The sequence below is a fragment of the Tursiops truncatus genome, chromosome 13 (genome assembly GCF_011762595.2).
Source record: "Tursiops truncatus isolate mTurTru1 chromosome 13, mTurTru1.mat.Y, whole genome shotgun sequence".
Lineage (NCBI taxonomy): Eukaryota > Metazoa > Chordata > Mammalia > Artiodactyla > Delphinidae > Tursiops > Tursiops truncatus.
This window is the reverse complement of record NC_047046.1, coordinates 41,321,573-41,346,449: the sequence shown is the minus strand read 5'-3', so window position 1 is coordinate 41,346,449 and position 24,877 is coordinate 41,321,573. Positions and strand designations below refer to the sequence as shown.

At 38.6% G+C, this 24,877-nt stretch overlaps 1 protein-coding gene across 16 annotated transcripts in view; it reads left to right on the top strand.

The window, feature by feature from the left end:
- Positions 1 to 24,877, top strand: part of ZNF521 (zinc finger protein 521) — a 283,746-nt gene that overhangs the window by 22,982 nt on the left and 235,887 nt on the right. For all 16 annotated transcript variants that reach the window (XR_012325358.1, XM_073790619.1, XM_073790629.1 and 13 more), the window contains one exon: positions 7,720 to 7,899. Coding sequence is in view for 13 of the 16 variants with exons in the window: in XM_073790619.1 (XP_073646720.1) it covers positions 7,720 to 7,899 (180 nt within the window). In the remaining 3 variants the exon portion in view is untranslated. The remainder of the gene's footprint in view (positions 1 to 7,719; positions 7,900 to 24,877) is intronic.

Here is a 24,877-nt window from a genome sequence, read left to right as displayed (position 1 = left end):
GTTAAGAATCCGCCCGCCAAGGCAGGGGACACGGGTTCAAGCCCTGGTCCAGGAAGATCCCACGTGCTGCGGAGCAACTAAGCCCATGTGCCACAACTACTGAGCCTGTGCTCTAGAGCCTGCGTGCCACAACTGCTGAACCTGCGTGATACAACTACTGAAGCCCGTGTGCCTAGAACCCATGCTCTACAACAAGAGAAGCCACCACAGTGAGAAGCCCATGCATTGCAACGAAGAGTAGTCCCTGCTCGCCGCAACTAGAGAAAGCCCGTGCACAGCAACAAAGACCCAACGCAGCCAAAAATAAATAAAAATTTTAAAAATTATATTAAGAAAAAAAAGCCTGTGGGCTTTTAAAAGTCTGTGGGCTCCTCCGTCTGAGCAGTTATCCCTCCTTCTGCAGTCATTGGTTTACTCATCTCTCTCTCCCCCTTCCCCAGTGCTTGCCAGCCCTTCTCATGTCATGGCACACGCAGAAAAATGATGTTTTGAAGGAAACACTTGGATAAGTGGAGAGGCAACTGGCCTGCAGTTTCCAGTTATCTCAAGCTGTACGTGGCCACTTCGAGGGCGGAAAGGATCAATATCCTTGAACACCAGAACCCGCTTTTGACCCGCTGGTTGGGAAGCTCTGCAGCAGATTGCAAGCTCCTTGGGACAAGGACCAGGTCTTAGACTTTGCATCTCAAGGGCCTTAGCCAAATGCCTATTACTGTGTGGGTGCTCAGAAAATGTTTGTTTACTGAAGGTGTGACAAGGCAACCACAGTCACTCGAAGGTTACATGACTAAGGCAGGGACCTGTTTATAAATACTCTGTATGAAAGTTGGAGAGCTAAGATGGCTTTTCTTCTACATTTCATGTTAAAGATAAAGAAGGATGAAGAAGAGGAAAGAAATTTGAGTAAGATTCTGATTGGAAGCCAAGAAACGTTTTATTTGGTTCCCAAACGTGCATGTATATTTTTTTGTTTTGTGTATTTGTGTGTGTGTGTCTTAACCTCTCCCAAGGCTAATTGCCTCCCACTCAGCATCCTCCTACAAGGAATTTCATTGTAGAAAGAAGAATGGAAATAAATTCATGTTTGGCATGTGCTCCTTCATAGTAGTGCACCTGTGATATTTCTCTTTGGTCTTCAAGGATCATGATAGACCTGTAGAACAATCAAGCAAAACCACAGAAATTCTAAACTTCAACTGTGTGATTTTGTTTAACATAGAGATAATTCTTTTTGTCTGAGAAGATTTTAGAGACAAAGGAGAGAACAGTACATGAAAAGGTTTTTTGTTTTTTTTGTTTTGTTTTTTTTCCTTTTTTTCTGTAAAACAATTTAATAACTTTCACAGAATAGAGTGGTTAGAAGATAAACATTGCAGGAAAAGTAAAAAGAGCACGTTTTTATCCTTGGCCACTTGAGCTCTTTGGACCTGTTGTCATCAGCCAGGTCTCAGCCTGGGAGGGCTGTCCCTGTCCTGAAGCCAAAGTTCCAGGAATGCTCATCCTTGGCCACTTCACTGATTGCTTTTGTTTTTGTTTCCTTTTGTTTGTTTACCTTTTCTTAAGAGTAGAAAAAAGTGAGGTAGCAGAGTAGCAGGTGGGTGTGGGCCAGATGGCGCATTCCCTCATTAGAGCCTGCTCGAGATTTTATAAACAGTGGACGATTTATTTTCCCTAAATCTGTTTTCATCTTATGGGATTTCCAGTGAGAATGCACATGTAGAGCCCAGAAAGCACAAAATAATGATCCCACCCTTTGGTTTTTGAAAAGGAGGGAGGCTCCTTGTTAACTCTTGGTAAACCGAAGGTCACTTTTCCTCTGTTCTTAGAAAGTTATCAAGATACGCCAGTTCATGGGATTTGAACATGCTTGGAGGGGAGGAGTGCTTTCAGACATGGTTTGCTCTAAATAGTAGTATCTGGTTTTCTTTTTAGGTGTGGGACTTCTAAAGATGTCAGTAAACCCTAGAAGGCCAGTTGTTGTGACCACATGTGAGCTTTAAAAACATCATCATTCTCTAGGTCTGCGTCTTTATTCCCTGTGCTGCCCCTAGGTTCTTCAGAACCATTTTTTTTTTTTTTTTTTTTAGATTCCATATATATGTGTTAGCATGCGGTATTTGTTTTTCTCTTTCTGACTTCACTTTGTTTGACAGTCTCTAGGTCCATCCACCTCACTACGAATAACTCAATTTCGTTTCTTTTTATAGAGAATGGACTTGAGGACATGGCGAGGGGGAAGAGTAAGCTGGGACGAGTGAAAGAGTGGCATGGACATATATACACTACCAAACGTAAAATTGATAGCTAGTGGGAAGCAGCCGCATAGCACAGGGAGATCAGCTCAGTGCTTTGTGACCACCTAGAGGGGTGAGATAGGGAGGGTGGGAGGGAAACGCAAGAGGGAGGAGATATGGGGATATATGTATATGTATAGCTGGTTCACTTTGTTATAAAGCAGAAACTAACACACCATTGTAAAGCAATTATACTCCAATAAAGATGTTAAAAAAACCCAACAACATCAGACAATTAATTATTATTTGCACAAGATTATTGTTAACCTGAGGTGCATCATTTGTAGTGATTTGGGGAAATTTGAGTGTGGAATGCATTTGTTTAAATTATTTGTTTACTTATTCACCATAGGGTTCCTCAAAATAAGACCTGGGTTATAGTGCTTTTTTTATTTTCAGAAGATATCCTTGGACGAAAAAACTTAGGCAGCTTTCCAAAATAACGAAAACATATTTTTACCAGTCCACTAGTAATGTAGTGTTGAGGCCACTTTTTCTTGAACATCTATTTTTTTTTTTTTTATAGTTTTAGGCAATTAAGTTCCAGGAGGTCATGGTCATCACATGTTCTTTTTTTAAGGCAGTATGCATATTTTAGCTGTTATGTTTGAACTTACTGGCACTATGTGGGTTGCTTTAAGATTGAGTAATTCATGCCATGGTTGTTTAATTTGGTGAAAAGCTGGCTATGACCAGAGAACAAACTATAAGGAAATGGTCCAGTTTTAAGTTTGTGTTTGAGTATTTTGGGTTCATTCATCTCTTGCCAATCTCAGTTGTTAAATAGTCTTCTTGCGTTCATATTTACATCATCCCCAGAACCCTGTGTTTCTGCCACTCTTATAAAAATGTACTGGTTTGTAAGGTAGAGCCTCATGCTTAGAGGCAACCAGGAAAAGCCTCATTTATATCTCCAGCAAGAAGGACAGAGGGCCTGGACTGCATACTCACTGCCAGAAGTTTTTATAGTAATACTTTGTATCTAGGCTCTGGCTCTTACCATTAAATGTGCTTTTTATAGAGTACCAGGTTATAAATGTAGTGCAGCTACGGCATATTAATCTTACTGCAGAGATTTAATGAGGCAGTTGTTTTGCGATGGACAGTACTGGGAGCAGAGAGCAACAGAGTTTTACTTTACCACTGAGCTGCAGAAATATTCCTTGCCTGGTAATAATTATAACCACATGATCTCTTAGTTTTTCTTTCTTTTGCCAGTGCTTTTCCATGCAAAAGTGGCTTGGAAGGAGGTCCATTTCTAGGCAGTGAAATGGATTGGAAATTGGGCTGTTTTCTCAGTGGTTTGACATTTTAACTTTGATCAGGCATGGAATCCTTGTTGCACAGAGAGAAATATGTAGGATGAGTTTCAAGAATACAGATAGCCTTTGCCAGTCCACTGAGATGGGGTTTAGATATTCATTACTTTTACTTGACTTTTATATAGGTTATAAAAAGTAAATGTGGTGAAACCTCATTTTTACATGGACAGAACAGAATTTCTGCTGGTTGGCCTTAAACTGATCCCACACTTGAAATTAATTGAAGTCCATGGGTTTATGGCCTCCAACGCTTTTAAGCCAGTGCAGTTTTTCATTTTCCCCAAATTTGTAATTTTATTAAACCAAGTTGTAGCAATAACAACGCTTAGGAAGAGGAGGATGAGAAGAAGGAAGGAACCACCCACCAGGGAACATAATAAGGGGAAAAATTACACTTCTTTTAAATTTCCATTTGCAAGTAACGTTAACAAAATCGGAAACAGAGAGCTGCCATTTATTTTTACAGTAACAGTTGTGTCTTTTATCCGAGTCTGAACACTCTCAGTCCAGTGCATCACAGGGACCCTTCTGAAGGGATGAGCCTGCAGGCTGGTTGGGCAGAGGTCATCTGTGATGGAGGAAACGAATTTGGGTGGCCTTCTCTAGGGCAGAGGACAGAGTGGTGCCTGTGGCTATGTTGGGGTTTGTGATGGCAGTGCAGGGGGGTGTGCGGATATCTTAAAATATTGCCCTTTGGGTGGGTTTGTAGTACAACAGTAGAGTTGGAATAACAGCTGTCCGTCCTGCAGTGGTGTTCGGGTTGGAGCAGTGCTTACAGGGACGGACCCTGTATTTATAACTCCTTGGGCTGAAGTCAGAGGTCTGAATGGCTAGCAGAGCAGTACAGTTATTTCTTATGACTGACTCTCAAAGGGCTCTATAAAAACTACATAACTAAGGCCATGTGCAATTATTGAAGTGTAGCCGCCTGTGGGAAAGAAATGGTTGACAGTGTCAGCTTTCTAGAATCTTCCTACCTCAGCTGCCATTAGGAATGGAAACTCCTAACGCAAATGAATGCATCTTTTGTTTTGTTTTTTCTGTTTTGCTTTTTTTTTTTTTTTGGCTGCGTTGGGTCTTCGTTGCTGCGCGCGGGCTTTCTCTAGCTGCGGCGAGCGGGGGCTGCTCTTCGTTGCGGTGCGCGGGCTTCTCATTGCTGTGGCTTCTCTTACTGCGTCGCACGGGCTCTAGGCATGCAAGCTTCAGTAGTTGTGGCACGTGGGCTCAGTAGTTGTGGAGCACGGGCTTAGTTGCTCCGTGTTATGTGGGGTCTTCCTGGACCAGGGCTCGAACCCGTGTCCCCTGCCTTGGCAGGCGGATTCTTAACCACTGCGCCACCAGGAAAGCCCTAAACCCATCTTTCGAATGGGCAAGAAAGAATTCCTCCTGGATGTGGAGGTTGGCCAAAAAAAAAAAAAATATACTCTCAGGGAGAGAGTCTGAGTTTCCAGGACTCATTGTGCTACACCAAAGCATCATAGGCTATAATCGCACCCACCCCCCAGAGGGTCCCTCTTAAGTGGTGACCTAAAAAACAATTCGCCAGTTGGCTGGAGCTTGCGTCCTGAAGTTGCAGCAGAAGTGAATAAGCTTGACTGGCTTCAACCCCTGAAGGATTCTATCTGTAAATGCAGAAGTGGAAGCAAAACCATTTTTTATTAGTCTTAAAATGACCCTCATTTTAATAACTAGCCACAGTGTCAGGAGCATGGACTGGGGTCATTCTTCAGTTGTTAAGAGCTAGAGCATCATGCAGGCTTCCCTGTTTGTTTGACGTTTTTGATGTGGATCCGTGTAAAGTGTCCATATCCTTGAATAATAAGGGAGGCAAGTTCTTATCATTTTCGCTGCATACTACTTAAAAGATTCAGAGTGTCTGCTTATTTAAAAACAAACAGGCCTGCAAACTCGATGCATAGCATTTAAATAATCGTATTAAAATTCAGACCTAGCAGCCACATTTCTCTGAGTGCTGTCAGTTTTATGAGAAACTGGAAAATCATGCTAAACAACTGAGTGTTCAGTGTACGCCTGCTGCCTTCCACCAAGTGTTTAATGGTGTTAACGGGGTGCCAGCCAGTTCACCATAATTGGGACAGTTATTTGTTTTCCTGAATTACTCTAATTTGGCAGTATTTTACCACTTGGTTTTAGCTTGTTGGAGCTCTTTGAACCATTACCTGTTTCTTGTGTCTGTAGCTCTAGATGAAACATTTGAAACCAGCAAAGGCAAATGTGATGGATTATACAGTGTCAGTTTTGGAAAATGTAGGCATGTAGGTGCTTTTGAATTTGGAGATGACTGGTCTGTTCCTGTTTACAGAAGAAATACCAGTAAAGGACTTTTTAGTATACTCGTTTTTTACTCCCTCCCCTCCCTTCTTGTCATCATTAAATAATATTTACTAAACACTCACCTGGACACCATGCTGTGCTGGGCAAAGTACAAGACAAACGAAAAAGATCCTGTGATTACTCCCCCAGGGATGAGCAGTCTAAACGCCAGTAGGTTGAAATGGGTACTGCGTCGAGTGTTGAGTTAATTTTCCAGACGGCAAATCAACTCAAATTACCGATTTACTTAAACACGTTTTTTAGGTTTTTTTGAAAATAAACAAACAAACAAAACTACTTGCTCTTTGATTTGGGAATTCTGCTTTTGTTTTACAAACCCAAGAGATTATTATATGTGTTGACATGTAAGTTGATTTTGGTATATGTGAATCATTTGAAGGGTGGTGATATAGTTAAGTTTATTGCAGATGTGTAGAAAGGCTTTGGAATAACTTCCAGCCAAAGGGGAGCACCGTGACTTGTAGAAATAGGTTCGTAGAAGCACGTGACATGCAAGGTAGCAGGAAGCACTTTCCGACAGCGGACAGTGGTATGGCGGCCCTGACTGACTTTTCTAAGAAGTCTGGGCTAGTTTGATCCTGTGAATTCTGTATCGTAACATTGCAAATATTTATCCTCCCATATCTAAACAAATTGACTACAGATAACACATTACATATTTCTTAGGTATCTGGACACAGTTCTTTTGTAACTGTTCATTGAAAACTCTATTTTGAGACATAATTTATTTCTGACTTTGGAGGACTTCTTGCTATTAGAAATGAATGTCCCGTTAAGTTAAGTCACAGATTGTATTATCCTAATTTTCCCTAAAGAGGCGTCTTCTCTCCCTCTGTGCTTTCCTGCAAAGAGGAGCAGTGACACTAGAATGCTTGGGGATACTTCGCTAAAATGAGGCAAAAGACAGCATAAAGAAAATCACAACGTATTTATTGAGCTCTAAGTGAAAATATTGCACGTGTTTTGCTCTCTTATGAATGCTATTTGTGTATCATTCTTAGGGTTACAATGGCACTATTTTTAGTTTTCCCTCTATTTAGCTTTTCGAAACTGATAATGCCGGTTCAAGTTGTTGACTTGATTATAATTTGCAGTTGCTCTTTGTATATTTTGTTTTATTTTTTTGATGATTTTGAAAACAAGAGACATACCAGTACATTTACACTTGAATTGGTGCTTGCAAGAATGTTATGCTATGTGGTAGAACTTATTTTGCTATTGCTGTCTAACAAATAATGGGGTAACTGTGTGTTTTGACCAGTCTATAAGTAAAGGTCAATTTTGTGCCTATGGTAATTAGCTTAGCTTACTCTAGACTTCTGGCTAATTCTGGTAATTTCCTGTGAAAGAGTATACTTAGCAGAAAAGGAATTCATTCTCAAGCACAGTGGTTTTTCCCTTTGCATTGGAGACTGTTTAATTTTAAAAGTGATTCCTCTCTCTCTTGTAAGCAAACAAAGGCTGTAAAAAAATGTCAAAGTTAACCTTAAGTGTGGCAAATTATTTGAAAGAGGAGCTGAGAAAAGGGCTACATGTTGGAGGACAAAAGGAAAAACTCCAGTCATCACGAACTGACAAATTTTAGGGAAGTCCCACTTTTGATGCTTCTGTAATAAAATCTACAATAAAGCCCTCCTAGTGCAGCTTCAAGGAAAAAGGTGTTTCTGGTTTGGGTAGCAAGATGAAGCGCTACTTTAAAAGAACCTGTCTTTAAACACCATACTTACAGTCTTGATTTTTTTTTTCAGACCCCAACTGTGAACTTGAAGACAAGACTGAAGATGGAGAGGCAGGGGACTGTAAGAAGAGGCCAGAAGATGGTGAGGAGCTGGAAGACGAAGGCGTGCACAGCTGTGACAGCTGCTTCCAGGTGTTTGAGTCACTGAGCGACATCACAGAACACAAGATTAATCGATGTCAGCTGACAGGTAAACACACCTACCACTTCTCATCTTCTCGTACGTCTTCTCTATTTCTGATTTTTCCGTTTGTTTCTTGTTTTTCAGCTGACAGGTAAACAACACTTGCCACTTCTTGTCTTCTCATACTGTTCTATTTCTGATTTTTTCCGTTTGTTCCTTTTTTTTTTTTACCCCCTCTTCCAGCTGTTACATTCTTCTACTTGAGTACCTAGGTAAGTCTAGAAGTGCTTTAGAAAGAATTCCAAGATGATGGTTTACGGCAAACTCATTGTCACAGTCATCCTTAGATTTTGAATTGTACCCAGATTTTAATAGCTAATGGATATGTTTTCATTTCCTTTTTTTTTTTTTAACTACCGTGATACCACGTAGATACAGAGCCTAACATCGGGTGGCTAAAATAAAGTTTAAAAATACCTTCCGAATAAGTTTTCACAGAAGTTTAGTGTGCACGAACTTATTTTAGTTTAAACATCATCTCAAGAGAACTTTCACTGATTGGTCGCTCTCTGCTGAGTTTGGTGCCTTTTTTGTGTTCCTATAAAGCCCAATGCTTATTCTTGAATACCACCGTGTTCACTGCATGTGTTAACTTTCCATCTCCCTCATTAGACTGGAAGCTCCTGGATGGCAGGAGCTCTGTCTTATTCATCATTGTATTCTCTGAGTCTTGCACAGTGCCTGGCCCACAGAAGGTGCTCGCTAAGGCACAGAAGCTATTCTGCTATACATTTCGCGGGAAGAATCAGATTTAAAATGACAGGAAGCATGATGTGTTCAAGTTAATGGTTGGATAAAAGTAAAACTCAGTTTGCCAAGTTTCTACCCTCTTTAAAAATATATCCTGCAAGAACATACTATATGAGGCTGGGTGGGACATTTTAGATAGATATCTCTTTTTAGACTCCTGTCATTTTTCTCTTACTGATGATACTGACACTGCTCCAGTGTGTGTGTGTGTGTGTCTGTGTGTGTGTGTGTGTGTGTGTGTGTTTGTAGATCTCTTACTCTATCTTATTTTCCTAGCACAAATCTTTCTTCAACTAACCATGTATAGGAAATGTATTTATTAGACAAGTGGTTCTCCAGCTGTTTCCCACAGAATATTGATATTTTTGTAAGATTTTAATAGGTGTTCCATTTTAAGCAGGTTTCCTGAACAGATTATTATGGAACTGTTGGATTAAATCCAGTTAAATAGGCTTCATTATTGAAGTGCACTGTGGCTCTTCAAAAAGGGATTGCAGTGAGTACGTTTATTAGGCCATAGACTCTCCTCTCTTTCAGAAAACCCATTATTGTTTTTTTTGGAGTATAAGTTTGAAAATCTGTGACGCTTATATAAGCATTGCTATATACATATTTTTGTGGGTTTTGGTAACTTTTTTTTGATACATTTCCAAACTTAGAGACAAATTGCAAAAACAGTATATAGAACTCCCATCTACCACTTATCTGATTCACCAGTTTTTTACATTTTACCCTACTTGATCTGTCATTGCCTCTTCACTAGTTTTTTTTCTTAGTCATTTGAGAGAAGGTTGAAGACTTCACACCCTTCGAAATATATTCGGTGTATTTCCTAAGAACAAATACAGTCTCTTACATGGCTGTGGCACACTTATCAAAGTGAGGAAAGTTCACATTTAACACATAGAGTACTGTTATCTAATCCACAACCAATATTTAAATTTCAACAGTTGTCCCAATAATGTCCTTTAGAGGTTTTTTGCTTGTTTGTTTCATTTTCTTTCTTCTTCTTTCTAATTTTTTAATTGTCATGTCTCTTTTGTTTCCTTTCACCTGGAATGGTCTCTCATTTTTTGAGGAGTACCTGCCAGCACTTTATAAAATGCCCATCTGTAATTGGGTTTGCTTGATGTTTCCTCATGATTAAATTCAGGTTACATACTTCCATGGCAGGAATGCCACCTAAGTGGTGCTGTGCCCTTCTCAGTACATCAGATCAGGAAAGACCTGATGTTGACTATACTATACCAGTGTTGATGGGGTTAACACTGAATACTTGTTTTAGGTGGTGTCCACCAAATTTCTCCAGTGTTAAAATGTTGCTCTTTTCCCTTTGTAAATAATAAGTAATTTGTGGGAAGATGCTTTGACACTAAGTAAATATTTTCTCTCATGAAATCTCCATTTTAGCTGTATAATTTTTGTATTTATTAGTTGGCCTTCTGCCACAGTTTCCTTTCTTATTCATTCATTTATTTTTGTATTCGTATCACCATGGGCTTTTGGATTTGTATTTTATTCAGTGGGTCATAATTCATTACTATCATTATTTTGATGCCCAGATTGCCTGAGATTTGGCCAGTAGGAGTCCCTTTGAATGGTATTCTGGGTCAGTTTAATGTCTCCATCATTATTTGAGGACTGACTCAGTTTCTGCTGCAAACAGATGCTCCAGGCTCATCATGTTATAGTCCTAATGAATCTTTTGTCCAAGAAACCCTGGTTCCTTTAAGAGGACAAAGGTATTTAGAAATCAAGATATGGCCACTGTGTATACTCATTGATAGAGGTATATCGTTGATTATAAACCATATCAGCAGACAGACTTTAGGAAATGTATATGTGTGTTTAATATAATACATGTATAATATAACTTATAAAATGCACATATATACAAATATATACACATATATGTATTTTTCTCTCTCTAATAAGAACCACATGTTTCTACTGATACCTCTAATTCAATCCAACATTTGAGATACATTCCAATCTTTTTTCTTTCCATATTTATTACTATCCTCTCTAGCAGTGAGACACCTATCTTCCATCATCCTCAACATATTTACTCATTTCCCGAGTCTAGAATACACATTAAGTAGTTTCAAAATTGCTTACTCATATCATCATGATAAGCAGACCAACTGACTAGAGTTTAATAGCTGTTTATAGTTATTAATGTTATAGTTTATAATGTAACATTTACATACAGTGAAATTTATAGCTCCTCAGTGTACAGTTTGATAAACTTTAACAAAATACATATACCCATGTGACCCGTATCCCTCTTAAGATAATTTCCTGCATCCTAGACATTTTTCTTCTCTTGACCCCTTTCTAATCAATAATGATCCACTAGAAGTAACTAGATTTTAAGTTTTTAACTGTAGATTTGTTTTGCCTGTTCTAGAGCTTTTTATAAGTACACACAGTATGTACTCTTTTTTGTGTCTAGCTTCTTTTGTTCAGCATAGCGTCTGCAAGGTTCATTCGTGTTGTGTATATGAGTAATCTGTTCTTTTTTATTGCCGAGTAGTATTCCATCACATGAATGTATCCTAATTTTGTTTTCCATTCTCCTATTGGTAGACATTTTGGTTACTTTTAGTTTTTGGTTGTTGTGAATAAAGTCATCGTGAACCTTCCTATACAGGTCTTTTTGTGGATATATGTTTTATTTCTCGAGTTAATAAGCAGGAGTAGAATTGCTGAGTCATGGGGTAGGGTATATTTAACTGTATGAAAAACTTCTGAATCTTTATCACAAGTGGTTGCACCGTTTTACACTGTCACCAGCAATGCCTATGAGTTCCAGTTGTGCATCCTTGATAACATTTGTGTTGCCAGTCTTTTTAATTTAAGCATTCTGTTGGGTGTGTAAAGGTATTCTTTGTGGATTTATTTGCATTTTCTAATTCATGTACATTTAATTGACTTCATTTAATTCATTTTTCCTCAGAATGCATAATTTTTGGAAAATCCCATTAAATGCAGTTAGCATGATTCTATTTTTAGTGGAATAGCTTTAAAGGGAAGCTTTACTTATGTGGAGTCAACACTAACATTAAGGTGAAGACATGGGAACCTAACTGATATGGCCAATATAAACTATGCCAGCAAGAAATCTTACCTTAGGTGAGAGTGGTGTATCTCTCATGTGAAAGATTAACTTTAAAATTCAATATTAAAAAAACCTTGAAGTTCTATTTAGTGTTTACATTTTATTGAGTTCCTGCCATGGAAATATCCTTATGTTCAGCTCTGTGAAGCAAAACAACAACAACAGCAACAACAAAAGAAACATTATTCCTGGATAACTTTATATATTATACAATAATATATTTCTTTATATATTATACAACTTTAATATCAGTGCAGAAAATGCTGTATTTTCAGCACGTGGTATGGTGAAGATAATATCTATGGGTTTTTTCCTTCAAAACCTCAATCCCTAATAAAATATTTGGTTTATTTTGATCTTAAGCTTTCTAAAAGCTTAGAATCTAGTCTGTGCTCACATCATTTTATCCCACAACATTTTAAACAAAGGAAAGAAAACAGAGTCTTATTCGTGACTTAATGAAACATTTCAGGAAAGGTACAGCTGATGGGTCTTTGTCCTGTTTATTGATGTTCAGGGTGATTTCTTGGGGAGGGCGGTAGATTGATGAGGGGAAAAGCAGAAGTGGAGGATCAGGGAGAAAGCAAAAGGGGGAGAAACAAAATCAGGAATCCTTCACATTTGTTTAAAGTGTTAAAGTTCAAACTTGAGTTGAATTAGCTAAGGGTACCCTTCAGTCTAATCTGGAAGAGATTAAAGACACTGGCAGCATTTTAATTAAAAAAGTAATATGATGCTTTTACCTTCTTCCTTGGTTAAAACCTTTTACTCTACGTTAGGAGGTCTGACTTTTCCAAATTTAGTTTCCTGCTGCTTGAGTTTACTCTCTTCTTGGTGCTTCTTTTTTCTGGTGGACAAAATGCTAGTTTAGCAAAGTAGGTTATTTCTAGTTGTTTTCTTTTTCCCTTTTAGTTTTACTCTTTTTTGTTTTTTTAATTTTTTTTTTTTTTTTTTTTTTTTATTTTAACTTCATCTAGCCCCATTTGTATCTTTGCTAATTTTCCCTTGATTCCTGTCCTTGTTTCAAGACTCTTAATTTCCTTGTTGTCCTTATATCTCTCCTTCTTTTCTCTCTGGCTATCTTATGGTCTCTTGCTGTTTTCTCAACTTTCTTCCTTGCTCCTTGTGGCTTCCCTTCTGTTCATCTCGAAGTCTTTACTTACATGTGTCGTCCTATCCATCTAGACCAGAGCCTGAAAACCTTTCGGTGAACAATTTGTATGAAGAAAGAGGGAACTCCTAGTAGTGTATAGGAGGGTTAACTATAGAGTAGAATTAGGAGAGAAAAGTCTTAAAACCTGCTGATTTGCAAAATAACACAAAATGGAGGTATTCTGTGGCCTGACACCTGTGGAAGTCAGTCAGGGTCGTTTTGTTGAAACCACCCTGAACTGGTAAAAACCTGCCCTGAGATTCCCATCCCTAACTGAGTGCTTTCTTGGTAACTTGAGATCTGTTCTTTGGTGACTCTCATACCCAAGGGTGAGCTGCCAGGGTGAAAACTGACTCACTCCAAACTGAAAGTTTTGAAATCCTGGTCTAGTCATGCCAAGTGAGCCTAGACTAGTCCTGGCCTTAGGAGATGAAGGTCAAATATGGACCAAGATGATCAATTTTATTTTATTTTATTTTGCCTGTGCCACGCAGCATGTGGGATCTTAACTTCCCTGACCAGAGATTGAACCCGTGCCCCCTGGGTTGGAAGGGCAAGTCTTAACCAGTGGACCGCCAGGGAAGTCCCAAGATGATCAATTTTAGACTCAGATTTGAAAGTCAGCTCAGGGATCAAGAATGCCCCAGGTCAGTTCATGAGTAGGTACCAGTGACCTGGACTGAACTCACAGACAGCAGATCCAGCATCGGCCCAGAGATCTAGGGGGTCACACACACAGTTAATGGAGTTCCTCACTGAGGGGAATTCTGGAAGGTGGGCACTGTTGTGGAGAAGCATCCTGACCTAGGAAGCAGCAGAACAGTCCCTAAGGATAACAAGGTACAGTGTGGCCCTCTTCTTTGTCTCTCAGGGCAGCTGTCCTCTAGTCTGCAATCCAACATGTGTAAGTAAAGTATATATCATCCCTGCTTGAAGGAATAAGGGGAAAGGGGAAAAAAAAAATTAAATCCCGCTCTTCAGTTGTAGCAGGAGATGCAAACCACCTGTCTTGCCCCAGCCGTGCTGTCTTTTTCCTGGAGGCTGAGAAGGGAGGGAAATCAACACTCTAATGCTGTTGGGACTCTCTGATGCAGAAGACAGATTATCAAAATATATATTTAAAGAAGGAAAAGCACAGAGAACCTCTCATTTTACTAATCCACAAACCCTATCATTTCTTGCCATTTCCCTCAGGGAGTAGGGAGGGCTGGAAGCCAGAGGGGTCTCATCACACTTCTCAACAAAGATTTAATAGCAGGGTGCTAAGGGGAAGGCTGAGATTACGGAGACTTTATTATGCTTACAAAACTGAGTAAGAGCTAGCATTGTAAATCATCAAAACTAAGCTTCACTTAACAGGATAAATGTGTAAAGTGCATTTGGTAATACTGTATGCTTGTTGTTCTGAGTCATTTTTCTCTTCTCTCCTGCTAATTTGCAAACTTGAGTTGTCTGTTAAGTGTTCTTACCCGTCATTGATGTGAATTGCCTGGGTGTAAATGCAGAACAACTAAACAGCATTGTATTAGTTCTTAACCCTCTGGCCCACTATACTGTTGGTAAGATGAGTAGGTCGAGGTGTGTGTGACAGCAACGCTGTTGTAGTTTGGGGGAAAATGTTTGTAGACCAGATTTATAAAACCCTAACCATGTTTGTGGCTCCTTTACAAATACTGATACTGTACGGGTTCACATTTTTGAAGAAAAGGAACTGAACCAATGATTAGACACTGCATCAGTATAAAATAGTATGTTCATTTAATTTGATTTTAAAAGTTATGAGACTCCCTGGAAGCTTCACACAGATTTTGTGAACTGAACACTTTTAGACATCTGGATTTTTTTTTTTTTTTTGACTAAAGAATTTAAAGAAAAAGTGAAAGTGATTGAACATGTGTTATATGGTTGTGGAAAATTAAAGACTGGTTGGTTCCACTTGACAGTCAAGTACCCTAACAGCGAGTTCTGTTGGCAGTGGGAATAAGGAAAATGAGTGTTTTATGGAATGAAGCATCATTTTCACAGAAGCATATTGAAACTGTTTTCAGAAATTTTTTTTTCTGTTTTCCTTTTCAAATCATTAGTTGAAATAAATTACATGAAATAAATGTGATATTTTAACACTTTAGTTTATATTAATTAGGTTCAATGCATTATGCCTTTGATTTGCATATTTCTACATTAATTTCTGTATTAATTCATTATTCATGCTTTGTTATTAATCATTTATATATAAATTAATTATCTCTTTCTATATTAATTAGGCTTAAGGCACTGTATATTTTATTTTCCTATGTCCCTCTGTTTTGATCAATTTCTTGTTTCCTACCCAAAATATTTCCTTAGTGTTTTTAGGCTACTTCATTCTTCAAATCTCCCTAAGCCCCCAAAATGCAATTTCGTGGCCTCCACTGATTCCATTCCCCAGCCCCTTCTCCACATGCTTCTTATTTTTCAGACCAGTGGTTTCCAAACTTTTTTGATTAAAAAAATATAGGCTGCATCTTCATAATACATACTTATCAATATATTACATAGATGCACATATGATACAACACTCAAAAAACAGAAATTGAAAAATGAGGTGAAGATGAAATAAATAGATTTAAAAAATAAATTTATGTTGTTTTGAAGTTCTGGTCTAGATTCATTTATTTTGACAATTTATTTTAATGGCTGTGAGAGCTAAGAGAACTATCTCAGAAAACCACAAAGAGAGAACGTCTGTTATTACACTTCTTGCTGAGGTTCATAACTATCGATGTTGGCTATAGCCACCATATTTCAAATAACTTTCCTGAAATCTCAATTTTGTTTTGCCAACTTTTGGTCACATCTGATTAAATTGTTTCTTTCTTCCGTCCTTCATCCTGTGGCTGACAAAGAGCTTTTACTAGGAGTAGAAGGGCTAGACTTGCCATTTTCTTGTCGATTATTTGCGCGCAGCTATCAATATCCTGCAGTTGCCTTGCAGAAAACTTTAAAAATCACTTATCAAAACTTGAGGATTGTGTGTGAATTAGATTACTTAACATTGAACAAGATGATCCACAGGTCTGTTTCACTGGGCACTATTTTGAGATGTGGGAAGGGAGTGGAGAAGCAAGGGCACCCAGGATGACTATTTATCTTCTCACTCTCAGGATGCTGGGTGGCTATTTATGGCTGCTGTCCCTTCTGATTGGTTGCTAAATATTCAGACTATCTTTTCTACCCTGGGATATGTACCCTATATTTCAGAGACCACTGTTGTTGACTACCATTTACTTCATCATGTGAAAAACAACTCACCAAGTCTCTGCTCCTCTCGGTTTTAGAGAAGGTGGTGTGGCTTGAGTGTGTCATTTTCTTGGTCTGGCAGGACCATGACTAAAGTTCTTCTACGCATTTGCCAGAGAGAAAGCAATTGTCCATGATTGGTTCCAACCTCTGAGCTGTTGGCTGAGTGAGCTCCTTTTTCTAGTTTTGGAGGAAGGGTCGGTTAAACTATTACCTGCTGTAAAAGCATTGTTGTTTCCACATTGATTTTGCTACAGCAGAACTTTGATATTAGTGTTTAGTCTACTGTCTTTTTCTTGATATATTTGTTTGTGAAATTCTCTGCCAAAACATGGATATAAAATAATCATTTTCAGGTCCATTATTGTCTCGAAGCTTTTGAATGATTTGGGGCATTGTAATCGGGATTTATAAAAGGCCTTTACTGATGAGGTACATTTTCCCACTATGAATGGTGAGTTATTACATGTATTAATTTATTAAAATTAAATAGCTGGAATATTGAAGGGGTAGTTTTAAGAAATACTTCTCTGTATTTTTGATGTGCATTTTAAAATTAGGTGTTTTTACGCTCATTCTTGATAGATTATCTGGGCAGAGGTTGACAGTTATTTTTGTTCCACGTTATGAAGATATTACACCATAATCGTGATTGCTATTGTTTTTGTTGAGCTATCTATAGTCATTCTAATTATAGTTCTTTTGTGTGTAATTTGTCTTTTCTATTTAGTTGGATTTTACATATTCTCTTTGATTTCATGTTCTGAAGTTTCACTAAAATATGTCTAACTGTGGAAAAAAAATAAAAATAAAAAAATAAAATTAGGTGTTTTTACTGTCAGCCTGTTATAATAATTTGTGAATCACAAGAAAGCTACTGATTATGAATGGAAAGTTCCTAAAGGATGAACTCTCCTAGAAATAGAAAATACATGGGTAAATTCACTTTATTTTTTACAAGTAAGAGCTAAGTGGAGAATATCCTGTATTAGCTATAACTATTTGCAAATTACCTGCTCCTTGATTAGTTTGAGGTTTTTGAAATTAGCATTTTGAAATGAATAGAACTCAAGAAGCAAATTAGCATTATTTGTCTGTGTATTAAAAATGTTACCTTTGGATGTCTTGTGGAACCATAACTGTTTTAGAGAAGTGGTCTGGCCTTAGTTGCATAATTGATAATGAACATATTATCATCTAATTCTGTGGTTTCAGGATTTATTTGCCAAAAATTGTAAATAAAATATCAAGAACACAAACCATGGGAGAATATCTTCAAGAATTTCCACCATGTCCTTGATGGTCATTGATGGTAATTAAAGCTGTCAGTTTGTCCCTGTGGAGAAGTGTAAAGATTATAAATGAAGGGCTGTATTTGGGATGTGGAAACAGTGGGGCCTCTTTTGTGGGGAAGATGAATTAAAAGAAACCAACTATTTCCTCGGCCCTGTGCAGCCGTTCAGTCTGTCTTATAAACAGGGTGATGTTTAGGTATTTGGATACATTTGTGTGCACAGGAGAGCTCTGCCACATGTAGCCTATTCTCAGATGTGAAATTCAACATGATAAAACTTAGGAGGTTGAATTTTTACAGTTTTGTATGACTGCACTTTTCTTTTTTTTACATTACTCTGCTTAAGATGCTTGTGACCAATATCTGCTTCCTTTATAAGGTAGTGAGTTGATAAGAAAAGTGGACTATTTCCCCATCCTTTCTCTTTGTGTGAAGTCTCTGGCTGGGGATCTAGTCTTTGGGGAATGGCAACAATGTCACAGAGATCTATGACCTCCTAATAGGCCTTGGGAGGGGAAGGCAGGACTCATTCTGCACTGTGCCTCAGGGCTTAGTTCCTTTAAACTTCAAGGAATTGGATGGAACTCTTCACTCCTCCTTTCTTTCAGCTTTACCTTCAGGGGAAATTGATCGATTAGAGGTGATTATTCCACAAACTCTGAACCCTTTTCCCCTCTTTGTTCCAACTGGAGCTCCTCAAAGTTTAAAGGGATTGTGTCTCCTGGGTGAAATGTAGAATGAATTTAAATAGATTATTGGGTAGAACTCTTTGAACACACATTAAAAGTGCTAAAAAAATATATTTGGAACTGAAAGAAATATGGGAAGCAAAAGGAGAAAGTAACATTTGTTTCAGGATAATTATAATGTAATTATATGGGACATTTTTGAGCACATGATTAGCTGTTTGTAGAATCATAGTAGTGCTTCAACCAAGAAAATAATAGAGTCAGTGCAACAAATCGACAGTTGTAGAAAATCTGGATGGTGACTAAGACCCTAATAGGCCCAAAGACAACCGTAAATGACTGGGTTTATATATGTCCTCTGTTAAGCACAGCAAAATTCTACTAATGGATGGCTTTCAGTTTTTTCTAACTTCTTTGTTTAACAACAACAAAAAATGATCTATACCTAATTCTCTTTTTGCATGTGTGATACCTTTGCCTTATCGGCACTATGGACCTTATTTGAGTTATATTTCATACCACATCAATTTAATTTTTCCCCCTTTAAAAAAATCTAATTCCTGGACTCTACCTACCCACAGAGCAGTATTAGCTCCCCCTGGTGACTAAATAAAAATGTAGGCAAGGACGATTGTGGTGATGAGCTTCATTAACTTTAACTTTTAAATGCATAATTAGCATTAGGGTGTATACAGTTGGCAAGTACACTGAACTATTTTCCAAGAAAAAATTCCAATTAGTCTTGAGAAATGTCCATTTTCATGTCAGTTTATTTGCATGGTGAAGGCTGGTCTATCTTATGTGGCTTTCCTGGAGTTCTGCCCATTTTAATGACACCAAAGCTCGTGGTTCTGATGTGGGAGATATTAGGACAGAAGGCAGATACTCAGATCTTCTGTAAACTAGGAGCTGATTAGAGACACAAAAAATGAAAGTAAAGTGCTACCAATTTACCTATCTCTATCATTCTTGCAAAATAGACTTTCCATAGAAAAGGTTATTATTGTTAAAATGATTTGAAATCTCTCCATATCTTGGCTGTTGTGAATAACGCTGCAATGAACATGGGAGGGCAGGTATCTCTTGAAGATCCCAATTTCAGATCCTTTAGTTGTAAACCCACTTATAAGATGAATAAGTTCAGGGGATCTAATGCACTGCATTGTATAATAGTAAGAGAAAATTATACTGTACTATATACTTGACAGTAGCTAAGAGAATAGATCTTTAATCCCCTCATCACAAAAAAGAAATGGTAATTATGTGAGGTGATAGAGGTGTTAGCTAACCCTACTATGGTAATCATTTTGCAGTTAATAAGTGTATCAAGTCATCACGTTGTATTAAACTTATACAATGTTACGTGTCAATTCTATCTCAGTAAAGCTGGAAAAAATAAAATAAATTTTTTGGGGAAAGACACTGTTGTACATTCAAACACCAAGATGTGTTTTTTTGTTGTCACCTCAAGGAAGCATTTTTCCAATTTAATTTACAAATTGTTTAAAAGTGTATATTTTTATTACTTGGATTGCTTTCCAACTTAACTCGTATAGTTTAGTTTCTAAAACTTTTCCCCTTCATAATTATCAGTTTGACGGACACTTGAGAATGCCTTTATAATCCTTCTGAAAAGAAATTTGTCAAGTCTGTCATATCTGTCATATACTTACCGGTCAACCCTCCGTGTCCTCGGGCTCCACAAACGCGGATTCGGCTGACCCGCGGATCAAAAATATTTGGGAAGAAAATTCCAGAAAGTTACAAAAAGCAAAACTTGGATTTGCCTTGCACTCCGGCAACTATTTACATAGTATTTAGACTATTTACATAGCATTTACATGCTATTACATATTATAAATTATTTAGAGATGATTTAAAGCATATGACAGGATAAGCATAGGTTATATGCAAATACTAGGGACTCAAGCATCCATGGATTTTGGTATCTACTCGGGGTGTTCTGGAACCAGTCCCCCAGGAATACCCAGGGATGACTGTATTTCTTATATGTAGTCTTATTTTCTATGAAAAAAGTATTTGCTTTTCACCGCTGTTTTATGCCGGTTATCAAAAAGCAATGTCTGTGACTGTGTGATCTGGTTTAATGTTTTATATTAAATATTATATATTATTATGCATTCAAAAGGAAAGATTTAAAATATTATCTGAGAGCTAATATTTGAATGGTTCTTTTGCTCCTCCTTTTGTTCTTCTGAATATTTTATATTTCTATAATTTAGCACTTCCCCCTCCCCCATCATGTTTTTTTTGTGTTTTGCTTTTCTTCCTTTCCTTAGGAGCCACACCTCTCTGTGTTACTAGAAAGGGTATAATCTAAACTCAATCACTTCTTAGTATCACCTTCTTCGGCCTGTGGAAATCTAAGTGAAGCTTCTTTTGGAGCCATTGATAATCATTCTGTCATTTGGGCTGAAGTGATGGTCTGGTTATCAAGCAGCACAGCTGAACACAGCCCCTCTTCCTCACCTCAGTTTTTTTCTCTCTCCTTCCATTACTTCTGTTACTTCCTTCCTCAAGTAGATGGCCTGCCCTTTGCAGTTTATTTGTCCCAGTGCCTTGCAAAAAAGCAAAGGACCACACTTTGCCTGAACTTGTGCTAGTGGTCACTCATAGGGGGAGATAAATTTGGTTGTTCATGATGAAACAGTGATAACTTTCTTCTTATCACATGTTTATTGATACAGATGTTATTACATTGATTAGATACTGCAGTTGGGCTCAATATAATGAAAAGCGTATGGCTCCATTACTTTCTACACTACGAAGACCATGCAGAGATAGTGAAATGAATAGCACCGCTCCGTAGTTTGTTTTCCTAAATACTACTGTGCATTTATCAGCAGTTCAATTCAAGAAACATTTATCAAGTTTCTAGTCTTTGTCAAATAAGTACTGGGCCCAGGATCTTCTGGGAGAAAAATGGTTTAGGGTGGGTCTCTGAGCCTAACTCGGACTCAGGGTTGGCTTCCTGGAGCATGTGATGCCTTGAGTGGTAAGAGAGTTCGCTAGTGAAGATAGGTGGGGAGAGGCATTTCAGGCAGACAAAAGAGGAGGAAAAATAGGAATGGGATATGAAGCAGAAAAGTATCTGCTGGGGCAACATCAAGCTAGAGGAAAGTGCAAGATAGGGAAACAGTGAGAGAATGTGAATGTATTAGTCCCCTATTGCTGCATAATAAATGACGCCAGCAATTTTGACTTAAAGCAGCAATCACGTATCATCTTAAAGTTTCTGTAGTTCAAGAATTTGGGAGCAGCTTACCTGGGAGATTCTAGTTCAGGGTCTCTTATGAGGTTGCAGTTGAGGCGTTGGCCAGGGCTGCAGTTAGCTGAAGTTTTGAATGGGACTAGAGGATTCACTTCTAAGCTCAATCACATGGCTGCCGACTGGACATCTCAGATCTTCACCACATGAGCCTCTCTATAGAGTTGCTCATGGCATGTCAGTAGGCTTTCCCCAGACAAGTAAAGTGAGAGGGAGGAGAGGGAAGGGGAAAGGTTTTGGAAAAGGGTGAGGGAGAGAAGGAGAGAAGCTGCAATGTCTCTTATGGCCTAATCTTAGAAGTGGCATACTATTTCTTCTGCTATATTCTATTATTATTATTATTTTTTTTTTGTGTGTGTGTGTGTGGTACACGGGCCTCTCACTGCTGTGGCCTCTCCCGCTGCGGAGCACACGCTCCGGACGCACAGGCTCAGCGGCCATGGCTCACGGGCCCAGCCGCTCCGCGGCATATGGGATCTTCCTGGACTGGGGCACAAACCCATGTCCCCTGCATCGGCAGGCGGACTCTCAACCACTGCACCACCAGGGAAGCCCCATATTCTATTATTGATCACACAGACCAACCCTTGGTATGATATGAGAGAGAATTACACAAATGCCTGAATACCAGGAGATGGGGTTCAGTGGGGGCCACCTTGAAGGCTGGTTAGTGCAATGAACTGGGAAGGAAAGGTACAATCTGGCCATTGGGGGACCATGCTAAGAAGTTAAATTTGATTCTCTGGCCTGTGCTTTTCAAACTGCTCTGAGGAACCTCACAGATATATATCAGCCAGGGAGGCATGGAGGTAGGGAGTTGAGATAGCAGGGATCCTCCATTCCCTGCAATCAGAACAGCCCAGGCTGGAATTGTTTCATATAATGGAAATTCAAGAAAGATTTCACTTTAGTATTGAGTTTAGAAGCTTAAGAATGTTTGATAATTACTGTTTTAGGCAGTGAGTAGCTATTGAAGGTTTCACACAGGGGAATATATGCTCAGATTGAATGGTGTGTGTAGATTTAATGGGGAAATTGGGGGGGGGGGGGCTGTGATTCCAGACAGGCAGCTCTTGCAATTGCACGAGTAAGAGAAGATGGGGCCAAAACCAGTGCAGTGGTCGTAGGAGTGGAGAGGAGGACCAAATGCAATAACTGTTTAGGAGGTAAAATCATCCAGATGTAGCTATTGATAAATTTTGGGGGCATAAGAGCAAGGAAAAGATTAGAACAAGCCCCCAGTCTCCGAACTCCTCAGGTGCATTGAGTGGCCATCCCCTGATACCAGGAATGAAAAAGAAGCAGGATTGGAAGGTAGGATGGTGAGTTCACTTTTGCTCAGGTTAAATTTGAGATACTCTCTTGGCTAGAATTGTTTAGAACAGCAGTTGTTTGCCTAGGCCAGAACCCATAGGTAGACATTAGGCCACTTAGCATACTTCCTATTTCCTTGAGTCATGGTTTAGTTTTCCCTTTGTCAATTATCTAAGTTTCTCCCACAACTTGCCCCCCATTTTTGTTTCTGATCCAGCATTTCCCCCCCTGGTTTTAATAGTGAAGAATCCCCTTCCTCAGGTTGGTTACTTCTTACGCTTTGGCTGCTGGATATAAGGCCCCTTGTAGCTGAGGTTGTTACAGCAGGTGGAAATGACCCCCTGAAAAAGCACAATGTCTTACTTTAAGGCTGGGTAGTATTTTTTTCTCTCAGGATGAGGAATTTTGACATCTGAGGTTTAGTGAAATCCAGCAAATGGTTGCTGAGAAGGCTGCTGTATTCTCACAGGATTAGGACAGTGGGTTTTCCTTTTTAAAACTACATACGAAGGTACATCTCTATAGGAAATCTTATTCCTTAGGAATTATTGGTTGTGCCCACCAGCACCAACCTCACCCGCCCCACCCCCCAAAAAAGAAATTTCCAAGCAGATTTAATTTTACTATAATTGTTTTTTTTTTTTTGGAATCTGTGACCGTCTTGTGAATCTTAATGGGCTCCTTTTATGGCTGATTTTCAGAATTGTAGTTTCCCATGATCTCCCTTAGTATTATTTTCATTAAAAATTCCATTAGCTTTAAAAAATCAATGTAATCATTCAGTAGTAATTAATTCTTACCAATCTTGCAAAGGAAAGATGACTTAACAAAACTTCGAAATGTTAAAATGGGTAAAAAGAGGGAGTTCCCTGGTGGTCCAGTGTTTAGGACTTGGCGCTTTCACTGCCGAGGGCCCAGATTTGATCCCTGGACGGGGAACTAAGATCCCACAAGCGGCGCAGCGTGGCCAAAAAAAAGAAAAAAAAAAATGGGTAAAAAGAGTTGTGTGGTTAACGGAACTAGGAGAGATGTCAGTATATAACGGATGGAGGGCTGGACTCCGGCAGCTGGCCGACCCGAATGCCCATCCCAGTTCTCCCCAAACTAGCTGTGCAGCCTTAGGCAGATGACTTAAATGTTTAATCTAAAATACCCTATCTGTAAAGTAGGGACAGTCGCAAAAAGGTAATAATTTTGCCAGCCTCGTAGGGTTGTGGCGACTAAATGAGATAATAGGTGTGCTTGGCACACAGTGCATGCTCACTCTACACATACTTGTTAGTATCCGTATTATTAAAGGTGGTAAGGATTCCTTTAAGGATATGTCACATAAATCAGATTCCAGATTTGAATGTCTTCCAGAATCCTGAGAGGTTTTGGAAGAGTTAGAATGAGTTAATAGCTGGCATTGTCTTAAATTCTCCCCCTTTTAAAATTCAAAAGAGGCTCATGGGTGATTGATGCTAGGGGTCCTGGGGCAAGGGGGGTAAATGAGGATTAGTTTAATTAAGTGTGCTCATCACCATTCTAGTAAGACCTTAACGTTTAGATTCGTATAGAAGAGAGAACATCATATTTTGAAGACAAAGAAGGGAGGCCCTGTTTCTGTATAACATTGATTCTAACTTCATTCTATACAAAATACTAAAAATTAAGGCCCTGGCATGTCTTCGGCCTGCACTCTGATGGGTATAATTGTAAGAAGCTAGTTGTACAATGGATATCAGTGAAAAATGTTATGCTCATAACTTATTTAGTTAGTGGCACAGAATTTTCTGTACATTTTTTAGAATGTTTTAAAAATTTTTTTCCTGGTTTTGTGAATTCGCTCAAAACTTATAAAATATGAATTTTAGTTTAGTGCAATCCAAAATATTCATACTTCACTTTTAGTGGCCATGCATAAGCATTATGAAATCGGTCTGGCAGTAATAGAGACTTGGGTGATAAATGGTTTGGGATCATCTAGTCTAAGTGAGTTCATTTAAATGTGGGAGATTCGTACTTTTGTTTTCTAGGGGGAAAGAGTCTAGCAAAATGAATTTGTGCAACAAATGATCACAAAGACAGTCGGCTATTTTTATAGTGCGCCAGA